We start from the raw sequence: 24,056 nt of genomic DNA, 5'->3' as shown, positions 1-24,056 counted from the left end.
CTTATCAATATATAGCCCAAATAAAGTAGAAAGAGGGCACCCTTATTTGACATCCCATTTATAATTCTAATTATAGCCTTGACCTACTAGAAAGTCTATATATGCAACTCCAAAAGCCATTAGAAATTTGCAGCACTTCCATTTTATTCCAAAGTTTGTCCCATCATTGTGGCATTTTTTTATTCTAGGAAAAACAAAAGACTTTTTCAATTTATATTCCATAATAAAAAATCATTGCAATTGTATAAATTTGAACACTTACTAGGGTTAATTAGTATCTTGAAGCAATACCTATAAGATGGCCTAAAAGACGGCGCGTTTGCTTGATGCCTATAATCGACTTCCAGGAAAAGAAAATAAAGACATGCAACAGCTGAACATCCTCTAAACCGTTGCACATCTGCTCATAAGATGAGTGGGTTTGGAGCCCCAGATTTTTTCTACAGAGAGGCCCACCGACTTGGCTATGTGGCTCGCTCTGCATTCAAGGTATCCACCTGCATTCTCTAATATATATTTTTTCAACCAAATTTCAGAGTTGTCTGATGTTCTACATAATTATTCAGCTGTTGGAGATACAGAAACAGTATAAAGTTATTAAACCTGGTGCATCTGTCTTGGACTTAGGGTGTGCTCCCGGTGCTTGGCTACAGGTACATCAGAATGGTTTTTTGAAAAAGAGAAAGAAGGAGAAAATCTGTGAAATTTTTAATATCTATTTTTCAGATCATACCACTTATACAATCGTTAGTGGTGGATGAATTATATGGAATGCATTTCCTTTATCTGCATGCATCTAGTACCATTTAAAAAAATCTCATTTTATGGACTGGGGGATATTAAAAGGTCTAGTGACCAATCAACTTGTGGGCTCACTCTCGTCTTCTGTCTAGATGGATTCATTGAGTGGGGGTGGGCTTGTTTTGGGGCTAAAACTTGGAAAGGTCCTTCATATTTGACTGTGTTTACACTATAGCATATGAAACTAAACCTCCTTTCCTCATTATAGATTCAAACCACTGCTTCCATTTACTTAAGCACACCACCTTAATTCTGTCTAGAGAGATTGGAAACCCTCACTAACCCGTAAAAACCAATTACCGGTGGCCCCTTAATCCTTTTTCTTTTCTTACATTTGGATTCAAAGTTAGGATTTTAATTTTATGTTTAACTTCATTTATTCAAGGCCTTGTTTATTGCATATTTTTATACGTTTTACGCTGTTTGTTCTAAATTTTGGGCCGCTATTTTGGGCTGAAACAAAATTCATGTTAGAATCATTTTCAAAGTATACATTTAGATTGGCAATGATAGCTTTAGGAGTGGGCTTGTTAGGTCCCCTTTCACACATGCACATGTGACTAGAACAGCCCGTATTACTGATTTATTCTATTTGGCCCAAATTCCATCACTTCATGACCAAATGTACACACAGAATCAGATTTCTTCTGATATTTTCTTGATTTGCAAATCTGTAACTTTAGTGTGGTTGGAGTTCAAACTCAATTGCTGTAACTGAGTTATGCCCGAACTCTTTAAAATGCAGCTTTGTACATATTTTCAGGTTCTTCTTTGGTTCATTTCAGTAGTATTATGCTCTACAATTGTATTTCCTTATGCATTTCATGAATAGAAATCTTAGTTTTTTACCTTATCTGGCTAGCCTAATATTTTGTGCAGCCTCTTGCCTTGTATGGATTATTTCTTTTCTGTTATTCCAAGTTCATTTGTTGTGTTTAACCTGTTGTTGAATGTTGTATTGTCAACTTGTTTCCTTTCAGCATTTCATTAGTTTTTAGCCTGTTTGTGATTCCTTGGAAGATAGATTGGAGTTAATATTTGTGTATTTGGGAGTTCATGTTTTGTGCAGCCATAGGCAGAGTTAGTAACCAAATTTCAATTTGGTGCATCACCTTTCCCTTTCAGCATTTTAATTTCATTCAATCCTTCTCCGTTTTCCTTCAAAGTTGTAGTTAGGTGCATCTTGATTGTAAGGAAGCCGACTACCTCAAAGTGCAAGTCCCACATTTGGAGGTTGTTTCCATGTTACACAAGGTTGCTTGAGGGTCATATTTCAAACGTGGCTGCAAACTTTTGTCAATAGTTTTTGGCATGCTCGGTGGGACACAAGATTTCATCTATATAAGTCTGCTGGTAGCCATTTCAATCTTTCTTCATTAAGAATTTAGGTCTTATTATTTATGCTATTTTCCTTTGGAGGCATTCACTCAAAGACCATGGTGACTCTATGCATCTATTGGTTTCAAAAGACCAAGTGCTGGTATGAATAAATGATATTTGTTTGTTATTTTTCTTTAGGATTTCTATAAACTTGTTTGCTTAAATGCTTTATCATGGATTCCCTTCATAGAGATGCCTCCCACTTTTCTCCATATGATGAAGAGGCTATTCTTCAGTCCTCCTATTCCCCATCTCAGCCACAACCTAGTTATCATTGGAATGATAACCCAAATCACCAAGAGGCTGATTTTACTCCAAGTCATCATGTCATTTATGGCCATGAATATGTTAAGATTTCCCCCAGCAAATTCATCATAGTCCAAGAGTTCCAAGAAAAGCAAGAGAGGAAGAACAAATCAAGCCCACATGTAGACTCGTCCTTGAGTTTGTTGTCCCCTACAACATCAAATGACCAACCTTCTCTGTCTCCTATGGAACCCTAAAATGATCCTATGTCAAAGCTAGGAGACCTCCATGATCGTATAGAAAGTTTGGACCTTGGATTTTCCAACTTAGAAAATATTTTTGAGCATGTTCATAACTCTTATGAGGATATAGATTGTGGGAAATTTTCTTTTGCTATGCTCCTTATGACTTCTTGGCTTAAGGAGTTGCGTGATGACAAGGAGATGTGGGAGCATGACCTATATGTTTGCAGCATGGTATTTGAAGCCTTTGATATTTTCAATGAGGTTCACCAGGCCCTCCTAAAGTTGCAACAGGGGGAAGAATTAAGCAAAGGCAATATGAGGAGACAAGGCTCAAGCTTGCTCAAATGCAAGCAACTGAAGTACAAGAGCCTCCAAGGTGTAAGTTTGCCAGCTCCAGATAAAGCAGTCTTCATATTTCCATTCCAAGCGGCTTGGATCCTTAGTCTACACATCAAACGCCTCTCCATGTTGATGATGATGAACCTTCAAATGATTATTGTCCCTTCTTTATGGTTGATGAAGAAGTGGATATATCTTTGCCCACATCAAAGAAAAAACAAGAGCGCTTGCCAATTGAAGAACAAGTGTTGCAGCAAGAGGATAAGGGGAAAAGAATAATGAGGTTCGTGGCCTTGAGGAAGAAATTTTGGCTTTTGAGCCTATGTTGGAATTTGAGGGCCTACTGCGAAAAGAAGAAAAGCTAAACCAAGTCTTGCAGCAAGAGGTCTCCCATGATATGGTGGAGGAAGAAACATTACCGAGGCTGCCACAAGTACAAGATGTACAATTTTCTGCTCATGAGTCATCGCATACTCTAGAGAGAGAAACATTATTACAGCAACTAGAAGCACAACGAAGGCAGTTTGAGGCAGAGCTTGCAAAGCAGTTGGTGGCCCAACAACGGGAACATGAGGCAATTCTTGCAAGGGAATTGGCTGTAGAAAAAGATAGATGTGAGAAAGAACTACAAGTGTTGATTAAGGAGCTGATGAGCATGTTGTTTGCTAGATGAAAGACATCAAAATAGACACAACCAACTCTTTCTTCTACATCACAAGAGCTTGTATGAGTGCAAGAGGTGCAACCCATTTTTTGTAAGGATTCACATGGATTGGAGGAACATGTGTTGCAATTGCAACATGAAGAAGCACACACATTACCAGCCATACCATCAGAGCCAACCCATGTTGGCCATAAGGATTTAGAGGTTGCAAAGTACAACATGGTCAAGGATGATTCTTTGGACCCAATAACATCAAGGGGATGCCCAATAAGCATCTAGCTTTGCAACAAATCAGCTTGTTGCCCTCGACCATACTTATTTCAAAGTATGAGGATGAGTTTCACGAAGAGGAGGAAGTTTTCCTTGCTTAAGAAGACAATGTCCCAGTGTTGGAGAGCTTCATTTTTCTCAGCATTGGGAAGTTATTTAATGCAGCAGTATGCTTGTCATGCTTGCTGATCTGTTCCACTGCCCACATCCATGAAAGGAAACTAATGGGGAAGGACATCTTCAACAAGGCAGTTAATGGCTTTGTTTAATTTCTATTTTTGTAAATTCTTGTACATAGTAGCTTAGATGTTTCTAGCTTTCCAAGAAGTGCACGACACAATTGTTTCCTTCCTAGAGATAGCAGATTTTGATGTTTTGCTAGTTTACAGAGTTGCTGATTTTATGTTGTGACAGAGATGCACAGCATGTTTTGATGCTATGACTCTATGCCCAATGGATTGCTTCAAGGCCACTAATCATATGCTTACTAGGCAAGCATCCCCCTTGAGTTGCCAGAAATGTTGACATTTTTTCTCACTCTTTATCCTATTGCAGATAATCGATCAAAGACATCTTTCATGGGCTAAGCTTTCTTATTTTCAGCAAAAGAAAAGTTGTGTATTTTTGACATTCTCAGGCGCACGAAAACATTGTGCATTTGTTGGTGTTGTAGGAGTTGGTTGAATGAGTTTGCTTGTCGTAGGAGTCCTTTTTTTTGCTCATTCGACATTCACTTGCATTTTCATGTGTTGTAGGAACTGGCATCTAATGAGTTCGGGCATTATAGGAAGTCTTCTTTGCTCATTCGACATGTTTTTGCTCATTCAATGTGCAAGTGGGCTGAAACTGAAGAGTATTTTTGTGAGATCGCAAGTCTTTTGTGTAGGATGGAAAATCATGCTGCAAAGTTGTGGTAGTGCATTTTCGTGCCAGCGTGGGATCGCAAGTCAATTTGTAAGGGATGGAAAATCATGCTGCGATGTTGCGTTGATGTATTTTTGTGTTTTCGTAACATCGCAAGTCATTTGTTAAGAAAGGAAATATTCAGTGCGATGGTGCGCATGCTGAAAATGTTGTGTGTTTTCGTGCTTGTGTTAATTATTTATGGTGATTGTGATATATGACCTGAGAGCTCAATATTTATTGCCGAATTGCTTTTTTGGGCTTTATAACGCGATGCAAAGGCTTTTCTTTCCTATGTTGCCACTTGCAAAGGGTATGAGCGTGATTTTTTTGACTGTAGGGGCATTTATTGGACCAAATTCCATCGTTTCATAGATCAGATATACATGGAGATTATATTTTATCTGATTTATTCTATTTGGGTTGTTTATTCTTTCTATAGAGTTCTTCATTTCTGGTTGTTTGTTGTCACCTTATGATCAAATGTACACACAATCAGATTTCCTCTGATATTTTTTTGATTTGCAAATCTGTTACTCAACTCTAGTGTGTTTGGAGTTCAAACTCAATTGTTGTAATTGAGTTATGCCTGAACTCTTTAAAAGGCAACTTTGTACATATTTTCAGGGTTCTTCTTTGGTTTATTGCAGTAATATTATGCTCTATAATTGTATTTCCTTATGCCTTTCATGAATAGAAATCTTAGTTTTATACCTTATCTTGCTAGTCTAATATATTTTGCAGCCTCTTGCCTTGTATGGATTATTTCTTTTTTGTTCTTTCAAGATCATGTGTTGTGTTTAACCTGCTGTTGAATGTTGTATTGTGAACTTTTTTCCTTTCAGCATTTCATTAGTTTTTAGCATACATATAATTCCTTGGAAGATAGATTGGAGTTAAGATCTATGTATTTGGGAGCTTTATTCATGTTTTGTGCAGCCATAGGAGAGTTAGTAACCGAATTTCAATATGGTGCATCAACTTTCCCTTTCAGCATTTTAATTTCATGCAATCCTTCTCCCTTTTCCCTCAAAGTTGTAGTTAGGTGCATCCTAATTGTAAGGAAGGCGGCCTTCTCCAGAGATTTAGCCTCAAAGCATAAGTCCGACACGTGGAGGTTGTTTCCGTATTACAAGGTTGCTTGAGGGTCATACCTCAAGCGTGGCTGCAAACTTTTGTGTCAATAGTATCTACAAATTTTTTTTTAGAAGATCACTTTTTGAACATGTTCATTTCCATTTACCTAGGACTTGCATCTAGCCTCTTTCAAACTCTTTTATATTACTGCATTTGCATAAATAGAGGAAGAGGCTTGAACCCCATGCATCATCACGGTAATTGATTCCACTGCCGTGTAATTCATAATGTGATTCTAAACCACATGTTGATACACTTGAAGTTTTTTTATTTGTTTTTATCATATAACATCATGCAAAGTTCTTCTGCATAAGTTTATTTTTAACTTACTAGATTTTACAACATGGTTAATGAACTTTTTGATGTTAAGAATTCAATTTTATTGGTTCAGTCTCAAGTATAAATTGAAATAAAGGTTGAAAGATAGTTTTTTAGGTCCCTACGAAGCAAGATACAATTTATTTATATGAATAGTTTTTTAGGTCCCTACGAAGCAAGATACAAGTTATTTATATGAAACCTTCTTGGGAATCTCATAAGACGATCATGAATATTCCACTCTGCTGTCATTAACAACAGATTTCGTTTTTTCAATGTGTTCTCCTACTTCTCTGGCCAATTAAACAACACACATACAAGAGTATGCAACCCTCCATATGAACAACACATGCTACACCCATTGCATCTATTGTGCACTTTTCTTGATGTAAATTAATTGAATGTTTCCATTTGGTACAGGGGCACCCCTTAAGGACAAAGGCATCATGAAGACATCCTTGAAGGTCAATTGGAGAGTTTTAGAGCCAATCATGACTGTATGTAATAATCAAACTCATAAAATATGTGTGATTCCTCAAGGTCTTGATAAATACTTGAGCACAATTGAATATAATGGGGGGCCAATAGTGCCCAATAACATGTCCTCTCTTTGTCTGGATTCCCTGTGAACGTGCAGGACAATGTATTGGTGAGCCTGAGGATGCGGTTTTTTTCAAACCTAGTAGTGGAGACTATTGAGAATAATGTCCAAATAGAACATAATATTGGGGCATGGAAGAAGTAGCAACGATTTGAGGATCATCTAATATACATGAAGGCAATCAACTATCATTTCTAGATAATCAGTCCTCACGAATAGTGAACTGTTTCTCTTTCAACAAATCAAAAGAATGGGATCTCAAGATAATTGTTAGTATATCAACACATTCCAAATGAATTCCTATGGTGAAGAGATATCATTGGAAATTAAATTTGAAGGTTAGAATTATCAATCAATAAAATATTTGGAATTACAACAGTAGAGTTGCATCCTTTTAGAGGTCCCTTGTTTAAGAGAGATGTGCAGGCGATTATGGTGATCCTTGGCAAGGTGTAAGGGGCCAATCATAATCGTATGACCATCATAAAAGGGTGTGAAGACTATCACGATGAGATTATTCAGGTATATGGAACATGCAATTGGGAAGTAGCGGTATATACAGTCATGAACGATGGAATAAATTATGTTTCATAATTATGGTTAGCAATAAATCTGTGACTATGTTCCAGCAATTTCTCATGCAAAAATAAATTGGCAATTACATACAAATTGTAAAATATAAATATATTAGAGAAACCTTGCACCACCGCACTAAGAGTATGAATAAAGTCAAACAAAAGGAAACATATTCTTAAAATCATAGGGATTTGTAAAGTTGACGATATGCTTTAGGTGTTGAGAAAAAGCAATCGATGGAGTTCAATGCTAATGAATCCAAATTAAGGCAACATGCAAAAATTTATATCGAATCGATATGAAAACAAACCCTTAAGTTGGAACCTATGCAACAGAACCAAAAGTGCAAGAAAGATAATAATGAGGTCCTATATCGAAAGTTAGTTTGCGGAATGAAAAGAGCGGGCATTCCACATATTGTAGTCAATGTTTTGGTGTATGTGTAACAAGCGATAGCCTCTAAAGACAAGCACCAATGAATAGATGCTTCGCCTTAATTTCTTCATGCTTGGAGAATAATTTAGCCACGACCAAGTCCCAGAGCATTATTTAAGAATTCAAATGGTACTTTATTGTTTCTTACAGGTTTGGAGGAGTACGAATGTCAACAGAGGATGAATCTTTGCGCCTGAAACATAGTGATATTGAAGGACTACACGGGCCACAAATCTCTGAAGTTGCATTTAGAAATATTTTCCCAATATGAATTGCTATAGTGGTTACAGACATAATGGAGTATTGCGCCTAGAAAGTTGTTTCAATATTAATGCAACAATGAGGAGTCGGTAATAGTAGATAGATGGTTATCAAGAATAGCCAGATTATTATATTCCCATAGAATAAGATACAACTAATAAGTGTGATTAGTTTTTTACGAAGAGGCATGTTGTTTTGAGAAAGGACTTGCATCTCTTCACCTCTTATAAATATAAAATGAAAATCAAATGAAGCACACAATATATACAATTTCCTAAAAATTTAACATACTCAAGCTATTATTGCACATTTGATATATTGTGTTCTATTGGTGAAGATTGAATTATTGAGCAAAGCTTATGGATTTGGATTATTGATAAAGATTTATGCGATTCTGGGATAAATTTGTAGTAGATGGATATTTGTATGGAGTGTCTTTATTGCAATTTTATTTTCAGCATAATAAGTAAGCATAATTATTTATTTTAATTTTCAGAGTTGGAAATATTATTAAATTGTGTCCTTTATAATTTTTTAAAAATTCTATAAATAATTTAAATGATAGATAGGTGGATAGGGTCAATTATAGCATTTTAAACTTGATTATCATAGATATAGTGAAATATTTAATTGTTTCCATATCTGTGTCTAGTTTGTCTCCTAATCGTAGGAGTTAAAGCGCATTCTAGACTAGTTTAATTGCATCTATATATTTGATCCGTCGCGTCTTGATTACTAAATTGTTTATGGTTAAGGTGCATAGAACTTAATAAAGTTATATGTAATAACTTGTAATATTGACTCTGTTTGCCCTTTAAATTTTGGCACTTGTCTTTATATTATTTATGGTTCATAATCCATACGTTGGCAATTATTTCATATTTTTCCTTTGAAGAATTAATATATTCATTTGTTGCAATAATCATAATAATTATTCTTTATTTACAATACTCTCACAGTTATATAATCATTTACTTTTGTTCTTAATTCATAATTTGCAAGTTTAAAAGTTTTCTATAATCCTTGCCGTTTAGGAAACTTTCATAGCATTCATATTCAAAACGATCTATTATAATTATCTTGAACTTAAGCGATTTGTTCAGGATTATATATACTCACCTTGGCCTTCTAGAGCTAGAGATTTGAATCGAATTGATCGATCTTGTCAAGTTGGCCATAATTGGTTGGATATCCCAGCAACAAGTTGGCAAGGCTCGTAGGATTCCAATTTGCGGTTTTGGGAACCAACAATCCTCATCATCATCCTCAAGCTTGGCTACAGACTTAGCCTCAGCCTCAGCCTCTAAGTATCTTGTCTGCCTTCTACAAAGGTGTCTAAGGTAGGTCCTAGAGGATTACTGAGCTGTAGCCCCCGCATGTAAGATGGGCTCACGAACAACATCACTAGGGCTTGTGTCTGTGCGTGCGCGCGTGTGTTTGCTAGTGCCTGAACGTGCTCTAACCGCCTCCTCTGCCATGGCCACAGACTCAGCCTCTCTATCTACCTGGTCAACCCACTCATGGTATGCCTTAGCGAAGACTAGATCCATAGCCTTAGTGAGCCACTTTGGTTCTAGATCAATCTCCTCCAGAATGATTGGAGAGGAGTGAATGCCCAAAATTTGTTTGATCCTATGATGGAGGTTGTAATGAACAAAGACAAGAACATTCAACTTCTGCATAAACAACCTATTTCTCCTGTTCGATTGGATATGCTCGAACATGGACGAACAACGCTTACATCCAAAAACATTGTTTTGCTGACTCAGATTACGGACGGCAATTTTTTAAAGTTTTGGGGTTGTGGGTCCAAACATTTGCCACCATCTATCTGAAATAAGGGAAAACAAAAACAATCAATCTTATTTACAACTTAAAAATTACAAAATTAAAAATTGAAATGCATAACATATAAGCCATAAATGTAAGATTCAAGAATATATTATTTTTACTTGATTGTATAATTATCCGAGCATCTATGGCCAACCTACTAGAGAAAATTGGCCCTTCTTTATTATTGAATTTGTCTAGCTCAATGGTTACAACTGCCCTATCCTCATCACTACTCAACCTTTGGATCACTATATATAAGTCGGTGAGAACCTCCTCATCTGCTTTGAAGTCGGGACGAAAACGAAATGCTGGATTCAAATAATAAGTTGTTGCATGGATGGGTCAGTGGAGCTGATTTTGCCATCTCCAATCAATGATCTCCCAAATTGGGGCATACTTCTCCTACACTCCTGCATACTGGGCTCTAATGGCCTCCTTGGCCCTATCCATGCCCTTGTATATGTAGCCCATAGAGGGTTTCTCCCCATCAACAGTTCGTAGGAGAGATACGAGGGGCTCAGTGACCTGCATATAATGTAAAAAAAACATTTGAGTGAAAACTTAAATATAAAAGTAAAAGTAAAATTAAATCATTAAACAATCAAATCACAAATACGAAATGATAAATTGTAAGATATTTACCTCAAGGATTTCTTTAGCAGGTTTCCAAAACCCATCCTCGTCAAATATGCAATTCACCACATCTACCCATGCAGAGGTCAAAGCATAGGAAGTTGTAGTCCACTCCCGCCCAACAAACATGCTTCTCAATTCTACCCTTGATGTCAACAACGACTGTAGTGTGATGAAATTTGAGGCAAACCTTGCGATGCCTGAATGAGCTAACTCCCTGCCTCCTGTATAGTCCCTCATTGTGCTAAGGACGAATGCATGATTGTAGATAAACTTACATATACTTTTGGCCCTTTCTACACATGATTTGACCCACTCAAGTTTGCCAATTTCCTCCAACATGAGGTCAAGGCAATGTGCCGCACAAGGAGACCAAAATATGGTGGGGTGCCTCTCCATCAAAAGTTTACCTACAACAATTTTTAATTAATTAGAAATTTAAACATGTTAGGAAACTTAGAATTAGAAAAAGTTCAAAATTCAAATAAATTTATTTTCAAAACTTGAAAAATTAAAAGTTTGCCTGTAGCAACATAACTTGTTGCATTATTCGTCACCACCTGCACTACATTTTTTCACCCACCTCTCCTATGACTTCCTCAACAACCTCACATAAGTATGTGGCGTTTTTGATATGCTTGGAAGCATCAATGGATTTGAGGAACATGGTATATCCTACAAGATAGTGAATTATCATGGATCATCAATAAATTAGTAATCAACAAATCAAAATTTAAATTATTCAATCACGATTCACAATTCACAATGCATGTAGGAAAGTAGAATGATCAATTACCTCCACAAGAAAGAGAAAATTGAGGAGTGTTCTATTTCTCCTATCCGTCCAACCATCATTCATGATGGTGCAACCCTTTTCGGTCCACTCCTTTCGGTATGTCCTCAAGCTCAACCTTCATATTCTCTGCCATTTCATCTAAGAGGTATATCCACTCAACTCAGCCTCAATTGGGGCTTTAAACCCCAGACCACAAATATCAACCGCATCTATCTTGTTTTGCCAATAAGGACTCCTGTCACAAATAGATTATGATTAGAAATTTAGATGACAAATCATTATGTAAAGTGAATCTATGATTAATCAATGAATCATTAAACAAGTATATATAGTTAAAATTTTACTTTAACCTTAAAGAAAACAAATAAAAAAGAATCAATTACCTAGCTGCAATAAATGGAATGTTGCAAAAGTACCAAAATTTGCAAATATCTTTTTTGGCAGCATCATGAATCTCCTTGTTCAAGCCCATGCCCACAAGCATGGGTTGTGAGCCAAGAGTAGTGCGGGGCACAAAGTAACTATCCAATCTATTTTTCCACACTCTAGGTTGCAATTGGTTGGACTCAATCTCAGTATGAGAATGACTAGCACTAGCATCAGCAGTAGCACAAGCACTAGCACTAGGACGAAAATGAGGCCTGGAAGAACCCTCTCCAACACAACCTACGGATGTGGATGCAGATGCGGCTATGGGAGCATGAGAGCCAATAGCCCTTAATCCTTCAAGTTGCCTTTTCTTATTTAATTTCTTTTGTTCATATTTTTCTAATGCCACTAAACAAGCACGTTTTGCCTCAACAGTTTGTTGAGTGCAAATTGTAATACCATGTCCAGGTATAGCAGCACTGTGGTATTTGAATCTATAAATGCCACTAGAATTTATATCTTTACAAAACACACATTTCGTTAGAAATTTTGTTTTTCCAGGAAAGTCTTCGGTATATTTCCAACATTCATCTTTTTTACCTATTGTGGAAAATGAAAGTTAAGGCTGCTGCAATAAGAAAATTTAAGTAAAACCTCAAAGTTTGAAACTAATAAACAAAGCAACAAACCCTACTTTGCAATTTAGTAAAACTCAAAAACATTCAAGATTTGCAAATGAAAACTAAAAAAATTTAACAAAAAATGAATAATACACTAACATGCAAAAAAACAACACTTACGTCTTGCAAATGAGTTGAGGAGTGTTGCTATTGACTTCTTAATGCTCCCAATGCAATCTTATGGCCTCCTCAAATGGATTTTTGATCTCTTTGGTATCCTTCCTTTTTGCCGGTTGCAAACCTGTAGTTTTTCTTTTCTCTTCTTCTCTTTCAATTTTCTTCTCTTTTACTCATGCTAAACAATTAGAAGGCCCTTTAGGGTTAAAACAAAGAGGAAAGGCAAAAAACATTAAAAAAAGATGTGTTTTTATTTAAAATTGACTTGACCTTTTGTCTACTCGCACGACCGATTTTTCATGATTTAGGAAGGTGATTTTGACAATTTGGCAAAAAAAAACATTAAAAAAAGATGTGTTTTTATTTAAAATTGACTTAACTTTTTGTATACCCGCACAACTGATTTTTCATGATTTAGGAAGGTGATTTTGGCAATTTTTCGCATGGATCGCTGAATCGGCGATTCATGTGATTCATTGCAATGAAATCACCAATTTGGTCCTCTAGTTCAAAAAAAATTGTGAACCAAGAATCAAATCGCCAAACCAATGATTCGGGCGATTTCATGGCGATTTTTGTTGCTGTGCTAATGATAGGTTCAATGAAACTAAGAAGCTATTCCACTTGTTTTTACCAAGTGTCATTTGTTGAAGATTATAGTTGCGATAGAGATCTTACCTTTGATATTTCTAGAGAAGAGATTTATGATGATATTTTTGTATAACCAAGTGAGCTTGTGGCATTTAAGGTGTGGACAGTGTCTCATCCTAAATATCCGACATTTAATTATACGAAGAGACATGCGACATGAAAAGAGACATACGTTTGGAAAATGAAGAGACTTCTGATTATGAAATGAAGAGTCTCTCAATTTAATATATATATGATTGCTTTGTATGATATGTATTGTATTCAGTTGAAAGTATTGTACTTGAACTTTTCTAATTTAATAAAAGAGATTTTTTTTGGTGTGGCTGGGTTATTCCCCCCAAGTTGGAGGGTTTTCCTAGGATAAACTGTTGTCTCTTTGTGTTTTATTGTTCTTCATCCTGGTATTGTTATTTATCTTTATTTCTGGGCAAAACATTAACATGGTATTGAAGCCAGGTTATATAACATCAATTAAGAGAGTTTCTCTTGTTCTCTAGTTCGTGTGTCTATTGCAGATTGCATAAGTATTTTGTAAGCAATCTGTGTGTTTTAGATTTGTAGCTGCTAGACAAATCTTTATCTCTGATGTTGCAATGTTACTTGATTCTGATGTTGCAATGTTACTTGATTCTCTTTTGGCTCCATTTATTCATCTATGGATGATTTTAATCAAAATAAATCATCCATAGATGAGTATATTATTTAGATTGTTTGCTCATATGTGTTCTCAAGCTCTCTCATGACAAATATCTCCTGTGTCAAAGTTTCGTGCATCGATTCTTCTTCTGACAACCATTTTTCTATCGAGCTCCTTTTCTTTTATTTTCATTTCATTTTTTTGTGGCACTTGTCGTCTTCTTATCATAGTCATCTTTATGTGGCATTTCATTTGCAGGCAGTGATTATATTTCATTATTACTGGCGGTTCATTGCACTTGGTTTGTTTTCATTAATGGGTGTTGTCGTCTTCATTTGTTCCTCTTCAATTTTACATTGTTTTCCATGTGTAAATGAATCGCTCACCATTTTGGTATTTGATGTTCTTTGGCTTAATTCAAAGCATAATGTGTGACTGTCTTATACAAAGTTGCAATATTGCATTCAATATATAGTGGATTTTATTGAAAAAGTTCTGTTCTTTTTTATTCTCTGTGCAATTGGTTTTGTTATCGTCTAGTCTTGTACTATGTGTGCAACATATATTCTTAGGAGTATTTATTTATTAGTTTTATTTTGGACATAAGCAACAATTATATTCGTATTTGGTGAATTGCATATTATGTTTTGTCTTTGTTGTGTTTCAATTGTTTTTGTGCAATCTTCAAAACGTCACTATCAAAGCTTTGCATATGTTTTTATAACATGGCAGCAATTGTTTGTGACCGTCAGTGCATACTTCATGTTTATATTGACGTGATTCAGTTTTCTTGTCCATCGGTGGATGGCTTGTGTGTCTTTAGAGAATGGCTTTTGTGGCTTTTGATATTGTCCAAGGTCACCGGGAGACGGGGAGACTTTGAGGTCTCCGGTACTGGTACTGGTACCGGTACGGCAATTTTTCAAATAGGAGACGGGGGTACTTGGAGACGGCAAAATTTTTTTTTTTTTTTTTTTTAAAATAAATTTTTAATAGTTTAAACTTAAAGAGCCTAATACTAAAAGTAAATACAAAATTTCAAAATTTCAAAATAGTAATACCGTAAGACTAAAAGACTAAAGTAAATAATAAATTAATAATACTAGTGTTGTCACATTAAAAATTAAAATAGATTCATAGAGTCAAACTGTCAAAGATTATAATAATAATAAGTGGTCAAATACAGAAGTACATTACTGAAATAGATTTTAAAACCTGAAAAATTGGCATTGCTACAAAAAATTTGTGAAAATTATTGAATTATTCAACATCAATGCATGCATAGAGACACACTTAGGATTTTCATTTTCTAACTAAGAGTTAGGATTGCTTAGTTTAAAAGGGAGTAAATCATTTTGTAATAGTGTTTTTTTTCCAGTTACACAGATTCAACTAACAAAGATTCCTATATTGGTACTAGGATATTGCCAACAGCAGATAAACAGGTACGAATAACAAATACGACTTATACATCAAACTGAAACATGATATCCTCTTGAAAAAACAGAAATATGGGACCAAATACATTCATGTTAACATACATAAAACCTCTAGTCTATCACTGTTATCGCTCAGTCTTTATCAGCAAATAGATGCTTGGTTTTCATGAGGAATAATACTATTATCAAGCATTTGCATATCAGATTTCTGTAACATACGTAATACTATCTTCTAATGCACTAACAACAGTTTTTGCACCCTAATTCCTCAGCCGCATAAATTTATGTGATTTGGGATCTTTACTGCAATCCTGTACAGCTTCCAATATGTTGTCTTAGACTTGTATCGTGTTCTTGTAGGTCACGTACATCACCAAGCAGTTGTTACGGAATTCATATAGTACCTTAGATTTTTGCACTAAAAACATTTAAATGAGGGCTAAAATATATAAAATTATTTAATATTATATTTTACATCTATATTTTATCAGGAGACTTCGGGGAGACTTCACTTTTTGGATTAGGAGACGGGGAGACTTCAGGAGACTTCGTCATGAAGTCTCCAACCTTTTTTGAGGTCTCCGGAGACGCGAAAAGTCTCCGAGACGCGTCTCGGTCTCCGAGACGCCACTTTTAGGGGGGAGACGGGTCTCCTGGTAACCATGATATTGTCTATTGTTTCCTTCTACCCTTGTCATCATTGTTATAATTATATTTGTTAGTTGGCATTTATTCTCTTTCATGAATGATATTATTTGTAATAGCTGTTTCGATTCATATCAAGACTCTTGGCATAGTGTTGGTCCCTTTAGGTATTCACTTTTGGGTTCTCTTTTGGCAATGGTTTTTCTTTCAGATATTAAATGAAAATTATTATCATTCAATGTATGGCGTGCAAATGATATTAAAAGCAAGCAGAAGGTTACGAGATATATATGAAAATGTTTCGTTTGGTTCATGTATTTTATCAGAGCATGTTTTGTGTCGTGAATTGTCAGTTTGTTGTTACTGTGTATTAAGTGTTTCGTATTCATACTTATGTGTTGTTACTACATATATATACATTTTGTTTTTCATGCATCTCTATGCCATGGTTACATTCAAAGAGTGCTATGATCGTCATATGAATGTTGGTCTATGTCTATCGTTCAATATTGATAAAAGAGATTATTGTGTTTTGGTCCATATTTGTGTGTGTGCTAAGATCTTTTTCGAGGAAAACTAGACTACAAAGAGATAAGTATTTTATGATTATACCTTTGCATATTGATCATGAATTTTTGTTATATCATTGGGAATAGTGTATGCTTTTAGCATTATCTCTATATTTCTTTTTTATGATAGGCTAATTTTATGAATTGTTATTAATCTCTCTTGATTATAGGACAAATTGAGAAGCAATGGGATGATGAGAGATTTTATGCAAAGTGATGCATATTGTAGAGATAAACATGGGAACGTTGCTTGTAGTAATGGGACTGAATTGATTAGGTTGTTATTATGATTTGTTTCTTTCAAGAGGAAGAAATGATATTCAAAGGGAGACTATTGAGCTGTAGAAATTAGATTAGGGTTGGAATTATAGTTTCCCACCCACTCGCGTGTGTGGCCTCCCCCAATAATAATTGTAGATTATTGTGGGGGGTTATATTACCACCCACCCCTGAATGCAGGCCCCCCTACAATTCTATGGCCCTACTATTATAAAGTAAAGGGGCTAGAATAAGCCAGAATACAGAACCCTATGATTCCCACCCACACGATCTCCCATAGAATACCTAGACATGCTATTCTATTTAGAGGGAGCTTGGGCGACAAAGGGAGAATAACTAAGTCTTGGCAAGCTTGTGTGGCAGTATGACTACTAAAGCTCCTTGATTGGTCAACTTGAAATCAACTTTCTTATTGTGATAATCAAAGCGTTGAGAATATTGCTCCTGCTGAGAGAGAGTCTGTTGAGAGAGAATCTCAACCTTTCTTATACATGTTAATGAGTTCTTCTCTAAGATAAGTTTGACGTGAATGCCCTCGTTCCACCCTTTGTGATTAGGTATGGTGGATCCACCCTTTGCGGGTAGGCATGAGGAAATTGCATTTTTCTCTGGGAGAAGTTTGAGGTGAATGCTCTTGTTCCACCCTCCGCAAGTAGGTATGGTGGATCCACCCTCTACAAGTAGGCATGGTGGAAATACATTCTTCTCTAGGAGAAGTCTGAAGTGAAAGCCCTCGTTTCACCCTCTCTAAGTAGGCATGGTGGAAGTCATGTGTGTGACTCCATTACTTAAATCTTATGCTTTTAAGGTTCACCCTCTAGAAGTAGTTATGATGAACAGTGTTGTTTTGAGATAACAATGTTTTATTGAGAAAATCTGTGATGGGAAATTGTTATTGATGGTTTTGATTGCAGCTATGTGTGCCTGCCATACTAAAGATCTCTCTCTTGCTAAGAGGGAGTGTTGAAGATTATAGCTGCAATAGAGATCTTTACCTCCAACATTACTATATAAGAGATTCATGATGATAAATCACATATAACCAAGTGAGCCCGATGTAGCATTCAAGGTGTGCAAGGTGTCTTATCCTGAATATGTGACATTTTATTATATGAAGAGACATGCGACATGTAAAGAGACATGTTTGGAAATATGAAGAGACTTGTATTTGGAAATTGAAGAGACTTTCGGTTATGATATGAAGAGTCTCTCAATTCTATATATATATATATATATATATATGATTACTTTGTCTGGTAAGTATTGTATTCAGTTGAAAGCATTGTACTTGAACTTTTTTTATTTAATAAAAGAGATTTTTTTTGGTGCGGTAAGGTTTTTTCCCTTGAGTTGGAGGATTTTCCCACGATAAACTGTTCTGTCTCTTTGTGTCTTGTTGTTCTTCATCTTGATTATTGTTGTTTATCCTTATTCCCGGGCAAAACATTAACATCATCTAGTATCATCCGTTTTACATATGTACTCTTATTTTTTGATTGTCTCCATAGGAACTCACTTTGACTAATAACCATGCTAGAAAGTGACTCCCGCATCTTCACAAGTTGCCTCAAGACGATTGTGTTGGTTGCAAATCAGGTCTTAACAGCCTATCCAAAAATAATTTTTTAAAAAAAACCAGTAATCTTATTACTTAAATGTAAAACTTAAAAAATGAAGTGTTTTAATTGTCTTCTACGAATCCAACTGCGAAAATGATTTAAAAAAGACCTGCAACATGTGGTGGTTTGTGATGACTATTAGGATCACTTTAGCCTTTGCATAGATTTATTTGATCCAACTTATTTTTCTAACCAACTTCTATAACTTGAGGTTGACAGAGTACACAAGTTGTCCAAAATATTTGTGAAAACTGTATTACCACCAACATACCTGCAAGTGCAGCTCTACAATTGTTTGCATTGCTGGTTATTACTTGGACAACATTCCAAGGACCCACATTCTAAATGCACTATATAAGGATTTTAGCAATAAATTGGGCATCTTTCACCTACCCCTCACAATCCATAGTGTAACAAATGGTTTTCATAACAAAATAAAGACAATCGATAAAAAGTTTTCCCTAACTGAATTCCTTTTCATGGGACATTAACTGCTTTTAACTACCAACGATTAATTGAAATAACCATACTCAATTGAGATAATTATAAGTGTTCAACTGAATCAATGATCAATTGTAATAACTATAATATCGATTAACTGAAAATAACTGTACCAATGGTCAACTGAAATAACTAAAATAACGATTAACTGAAATAATTGTATCAATGATCAACAGAAATAACTATAATAACGATTAACTGAAAATAACTGTATCAATGATCAACTAAAATAACTAAAATAACGATTAACTATCTTACCCTACATTCAAGTAAAGTAAATGCTTAACATGAAAAGAAGAAAATACAAGTAATATCCGGTGAGTCTTTAGTTGGTTGTGCAAGCTTCGGCTTTTGATAAGAGGAGAAGCATTGACTTAGGCTTAACCTCCCAACTTTGGACCATACTTATCCCCACACAATCTATTGAATTAGAAAGACCCTCCCTACCTCGAGACTAGGTCTGAGATACTTTTAGTCCAGCCACCTGAGCATTCCGGTGTTTAGAATGTTTGCACAGTTATGGACGGGTCACATGTTTGAATAACTGGCTCCGTTGACATCAAGTGATCATAGATGGCAAACATGCCTTTAAAAGACCTTGGCCAAGGTTTTCTAATGGGTTGAATGACCTGATCACCACCACTCGAATTGACAATAGGGGAACAACAATATGGACAAGCATGAGCTATTAAATAAAATTATTAGATTTATTGTATCATATTTGACTTTGTTTCCATGTCATTGCAGATTCCATCTCACCTCTTCACCTTTTCCATGGCTATATAGCCGGTGAGTTCTAGGTGTTCGGAATCTCAGAGTAATCGACTCTGTCTGTTGATTCTCAACTGATTCATGAATATTATATGTTTCCAGCTTTTCATAATCTGTGATTTGAAGAATATGTTCTTTAAGACTTGCAGAAAATATCATTTGGTTCCGACTATCAATGGCATAAGTAAATTATGATTCCATGTTATGGATACTTTACTATTATTTTTGATAAACAACTCCTTAAGAGGGTCTAATTGATGATACTTAAGCATGATGAATATACAACTGCTGCCTACTACTATGGAGTTCGGAATACAGTAATAATTGATAATGAAATTTGTAACATTACTTGAGATTGATGGACCACATAACTTGATATAATTTTGGAAATGTTTGGAGCCTTGCCAAACACTAATGATTCAGTTCTTGCTCTGAATGATCTCTAGGCGCATTCACAATGTGTTTTATAATTACATCTTCAGCAAGGAGGAATAATAACAAACAGAATAGAGATTGGCAATGTTATAAATGCAGAGATTTCAGATGGTATTGCAGAGATATCGGGTGGTAGAAAGGAAGTTGGAGATGAGAAAGAAGTCGGAAAGAATGAATCGTAGATCCTCTATCTCTCTCGACCTCATGATAAATAAAGGTTAAATGACTCTTTGGCTTCCAAGAAGCCGAAACATAAGATGAAGAGTCTTGGTTCTTGGACGCCAAATAAAAATGCCAAGTGTCATTCTGTTTCTAGCAAAAAGAATGAATAAAGATGGAAAAAGATTTAAAGGTTAAAAATCAAAAATAATTATGGTTTATATCTATCAACATGCGCGTAGATATAATTATGGGGTAACATCATTCTATTATAAAAGAAATAATAATATTATGGTGTTATTTTATTCTTATATCTATGTGTACATACATAGGTATATATTATAATTATGTGGTGGAAAGATCAATAAAAAATCCTTTGAGGTACGTATTATATTTTAATTAATTTATTTAATGTTTTAAAATGACTATTTAATAGCTCATGTGAGTCCTTCAATTGTATCCTGAAGTTCAAGTTGCTAGGTCCTTAAAAAGGCAATTTAAGGTTATACTTGTCAATCTGATGATTGGACTAAACCAGTGTCCCATTCCGTTGATCCTGTTTAGCAATGCTTCCCCCTTCATCTTCTCCTACAATCACTCGTGCAATACTTCCACAATAATAATAAGTTCCATAGTAATTTTCATAATTACTTTTAAAAGATTTTAATTATTAACCATAATTCCAAAATTAAGCAACTGCTCAACATCACATGACAATAATGGATAACGAACACCTTCATTAAATAGTTAATACAACGAATATAAATACCTACCTACTTCACATGATTATGAAAGAAAAATCCGTTCAGTCTAACAGCTATGAACAAATTTTAAATTAGGTCAAAATTTGGGATGTAACACATGGCTTTCAAAATAATTGCCCCATTAGGGCACACTACAATCACATTGATTGATGGTCAATTTTTGAGATCTTTTCACCCATTAAAAATAATAGACGCTCATGTATGTTTGCATGAGTTTCTAGTGGGAGTGAACACATTGTCTCTATATTTTACCTCTTTTGCTAGTAAGATAATATGTACCTTCTCATAACTTGTTCTTATGTACCCTTGTGGAACCTCATTTACTTTACCCAAAATATCCTATCAATATGGTGATCGAACAACATTGAAGAATGAATTGTTTGCATAGAGATATCTTGCAATGGTTTGATTTGCAATCTCCCTAGCATTATTCTAAAATGATTTATTTGACTCAATTTATTTTCCTACCAACTTTTGTAACTTGAGGTTGACAAAGTGGACAACACAAGATGTTATTTGTGAAAATTGCATATCCACCAAGTTCCATAGATACACCACCCTAGGGGACGGGGGGATAGGTTCGTGGGTAGGGGGGACAAAGGGGCCTCAATTTGGAGACGACAATGTGGGATTGGGGGGTGTATATACTATATGCTATACATGTGGTACTTAAAATGCTCGTAATGAAAATATGTATAACAATATAAGACATAAAGATGCAAAATACTAATTTACTAAAATTTAAATACTTGAGTCTTGAACATTGCATTGAACATTGAACATGAAAGTGGAACATTAAACATTGAACAATAAATATTAATGTTTTAAATATTGGAATGAGCAAATGAAAGAGTTCTAACTTCTATTATATTAATATTAAATAATAATAGTCATAGATATCAACATATGAGTTTCTCATCATAGAGATGATTACATTGAGTAACATGATGTGATATTCAATACACCCAATAGAATATTAGAACATATTTAATTTTATTATCAAACTTCAATTTTTTTGGTTGGATAGGGCACACCCAGCTATCCCTGAAGGGGTCAAGGGACTTGTTCCCATTCTCCTTTCCCCACAGGGGACATCGTTCCATTCCCAATGAGACGAAGAGTGGTGCCGTTGGGGACGCGGGAATGCTGTCCCTCTGTTTTGGTTGTGTCCTTGTCTCGAGTGCGTCGAGGAAAAGGGTGGGAACATATCCCTGTGTTACCATGCCACCAACATATTTGCAGCTCTCCAATTCTTTGCATTGTTTGTTATTACTTGGACAACATTCTGAGGACCTACATCTTGAATCCAATGTATAATGATGTCAGCAATAAATTGTACATCTCTCACCTATCCCTCTCAATCCATGGCTATCAAAAACATTGCCTTATTAGGGCATACTACAATCTCATTGATAAATGGTCGATTTTTGACATCTCCCATTAAAATAATAGACACTCCTATATGTGTCCATGAGTTTCTAATGGGAGCCAAGACATTGTCTATGTATTTTACCTTCTTTGCTAGTAAGATGCTATGTACCTTCTTATAACTTGGTCCTTTGTACCCTTGTGGAACCTCATTTATTTTTCTCAACTTATCTTGTCAATATGATGATCGAACACAATTCAAGAACAACCTGTTTGCATAGAGACATCTTGCAACGTTTTGATTTGCAATCTCTCATTATTCTGAAATGATCTTTCTAATGGCCTCTTCCTTCACTTCAATTAACATTCTTCAGTTCTACCCAAAAATAGGCATCTCTTTACTACAACATCAGGGAAGGCATAAAGATGGAGAGGTAGGAGCCTCGTTGATCCTTCCTCTCCTCAAAGTATGGTTTGTGCTATGAGCAATTTTGCTTCCTCTTGCTCTCTAATATATTTTGTTATTTGATGAGGTGATATTCCTTTATTGTCTTTTCTTGGACATGCTTTGATTCCTTGATTTGGAATGGTACACAAGTGTGCTGTCACCCAGCTGCAGAACTAGTATACTTCACATTACAAATGCTGCATGTCCAAACAATGTTCCACCAACTCAAATTTGTTCCATCATCTGTACATGTCTCCATAAGGCTAATTTGGGCCAGTTTTGAAGGTGGGTCAACCAATAGAGCTAGCATTGGTTGCCATTATACTTCCCACAAAAAATTCAAAAAAAATTGTCGAACAATAAATGATAAATATTTAATTTACTATTAAAAAATAAATTAGTATAATTATTGTTATAGTTATAAACTGTAAATTACTGAACATGTAGTTAGTAACTTATATAAATGTTTAATTATAAATAATTATGAAACAAATTAAATATGAATTAAATTTTATGTATAGTAATAATCACATTATTAGGGGAACACCCTGTAACGCAGCGGTGAGTTGTGAGCTTCTCATATGGGAGGTATTTGGTTCAACTCTAATTGAACTCCGTGTTGATATTGGCTTCAGCCCATTACCAATCCAAAAAATAAAATAAAATAATAATTATCACATTATTTAATTTTAAAAAGTTAAAAGTAAAACTATTAAAATTAAAATAAATTATAACTGCAAACTACAAGAAATCAGGATTTGTGACTTTTAAATGTTTTATTTTTACATTTTAGGCATTTCATTGTTGAAACAATGAAAAAATGTTCGGGTGGTGAATTTACTTTTAAAGCAAAAAATGGAAAAAATAAATTCAAAAGGTGATGCCTTTTTTTATTTGCAACCTACAATTTTTTTGGGAACTAGCCTTTTTTTCCCTGCAGCCATGATGATAGGGTGGTGAATTTTGTTTTAAGTGATTTTTTTTTTTCAAAACTTGGGATAGCAATATTTTTTATGCAATATACAAATTTTCTACCAACTTGCCTCATTTTTCCTGGAGCCTGCATGTTCCTTTTCTTGCTACCCATAGAAATTGTGATTTTGCTCTGTCAGTTGTGCTTTAAGTGCAATAGAAAAAAACAAAAACAAAATAATATGGTAGACGATT

The 24,056-nt window shown here is 35.1% G+C and overlaps 1 protein-coding gene across 2 annotated transcripts in view; it reads left to right on the top strand.

Moving 5' to 3' along the window:
* The first annotated feature begins 271 nt into the window (after window positions 1-271).
* Window positions 272-24,056, top strand: part of LOC149534886 (FtsJ-like methyltransferase family protein) — a 56,612-nt gene continuing 32,827 nt past the window's right edge. The window contains exons 1-2 of one of the 2 annotated variants that reach the window (XM_089802936.1): window positions 272-489; window positions 567-653. In XM_089802936.1, the coding sequence (XP_089659062.1) occupies window positions 412-489; window positions 567-653 (165 nt within the window). In that variant the 5' untranslated portion in view covers window positions 272-411. The remainder of the gene's footprint in view (window positions 490-566; window positions 654-24,056) is intronic. The other variant, XM_089802935.1, reaches the window with a different exon arrangement.

This window comes from Cupressus sempervirens, chromosome 10 (genome assembly GCF_028749045.1).
Source record: "Cupressus sempervirens isolate cs-2001-9-10 chromosome 10, ASM2874904v1, whole genome shotgun sequence".
Classification (NCBI taxonomy): Eukaryota; Viridiplantae; Streptophyta; class Pinopsida; order Cupressales; family Cupressaceae; genus Cupressus; species Cupressus sempervirens.
This window is presented reverse-complemented; position numbering and strand designations above follow the sequence as displayed.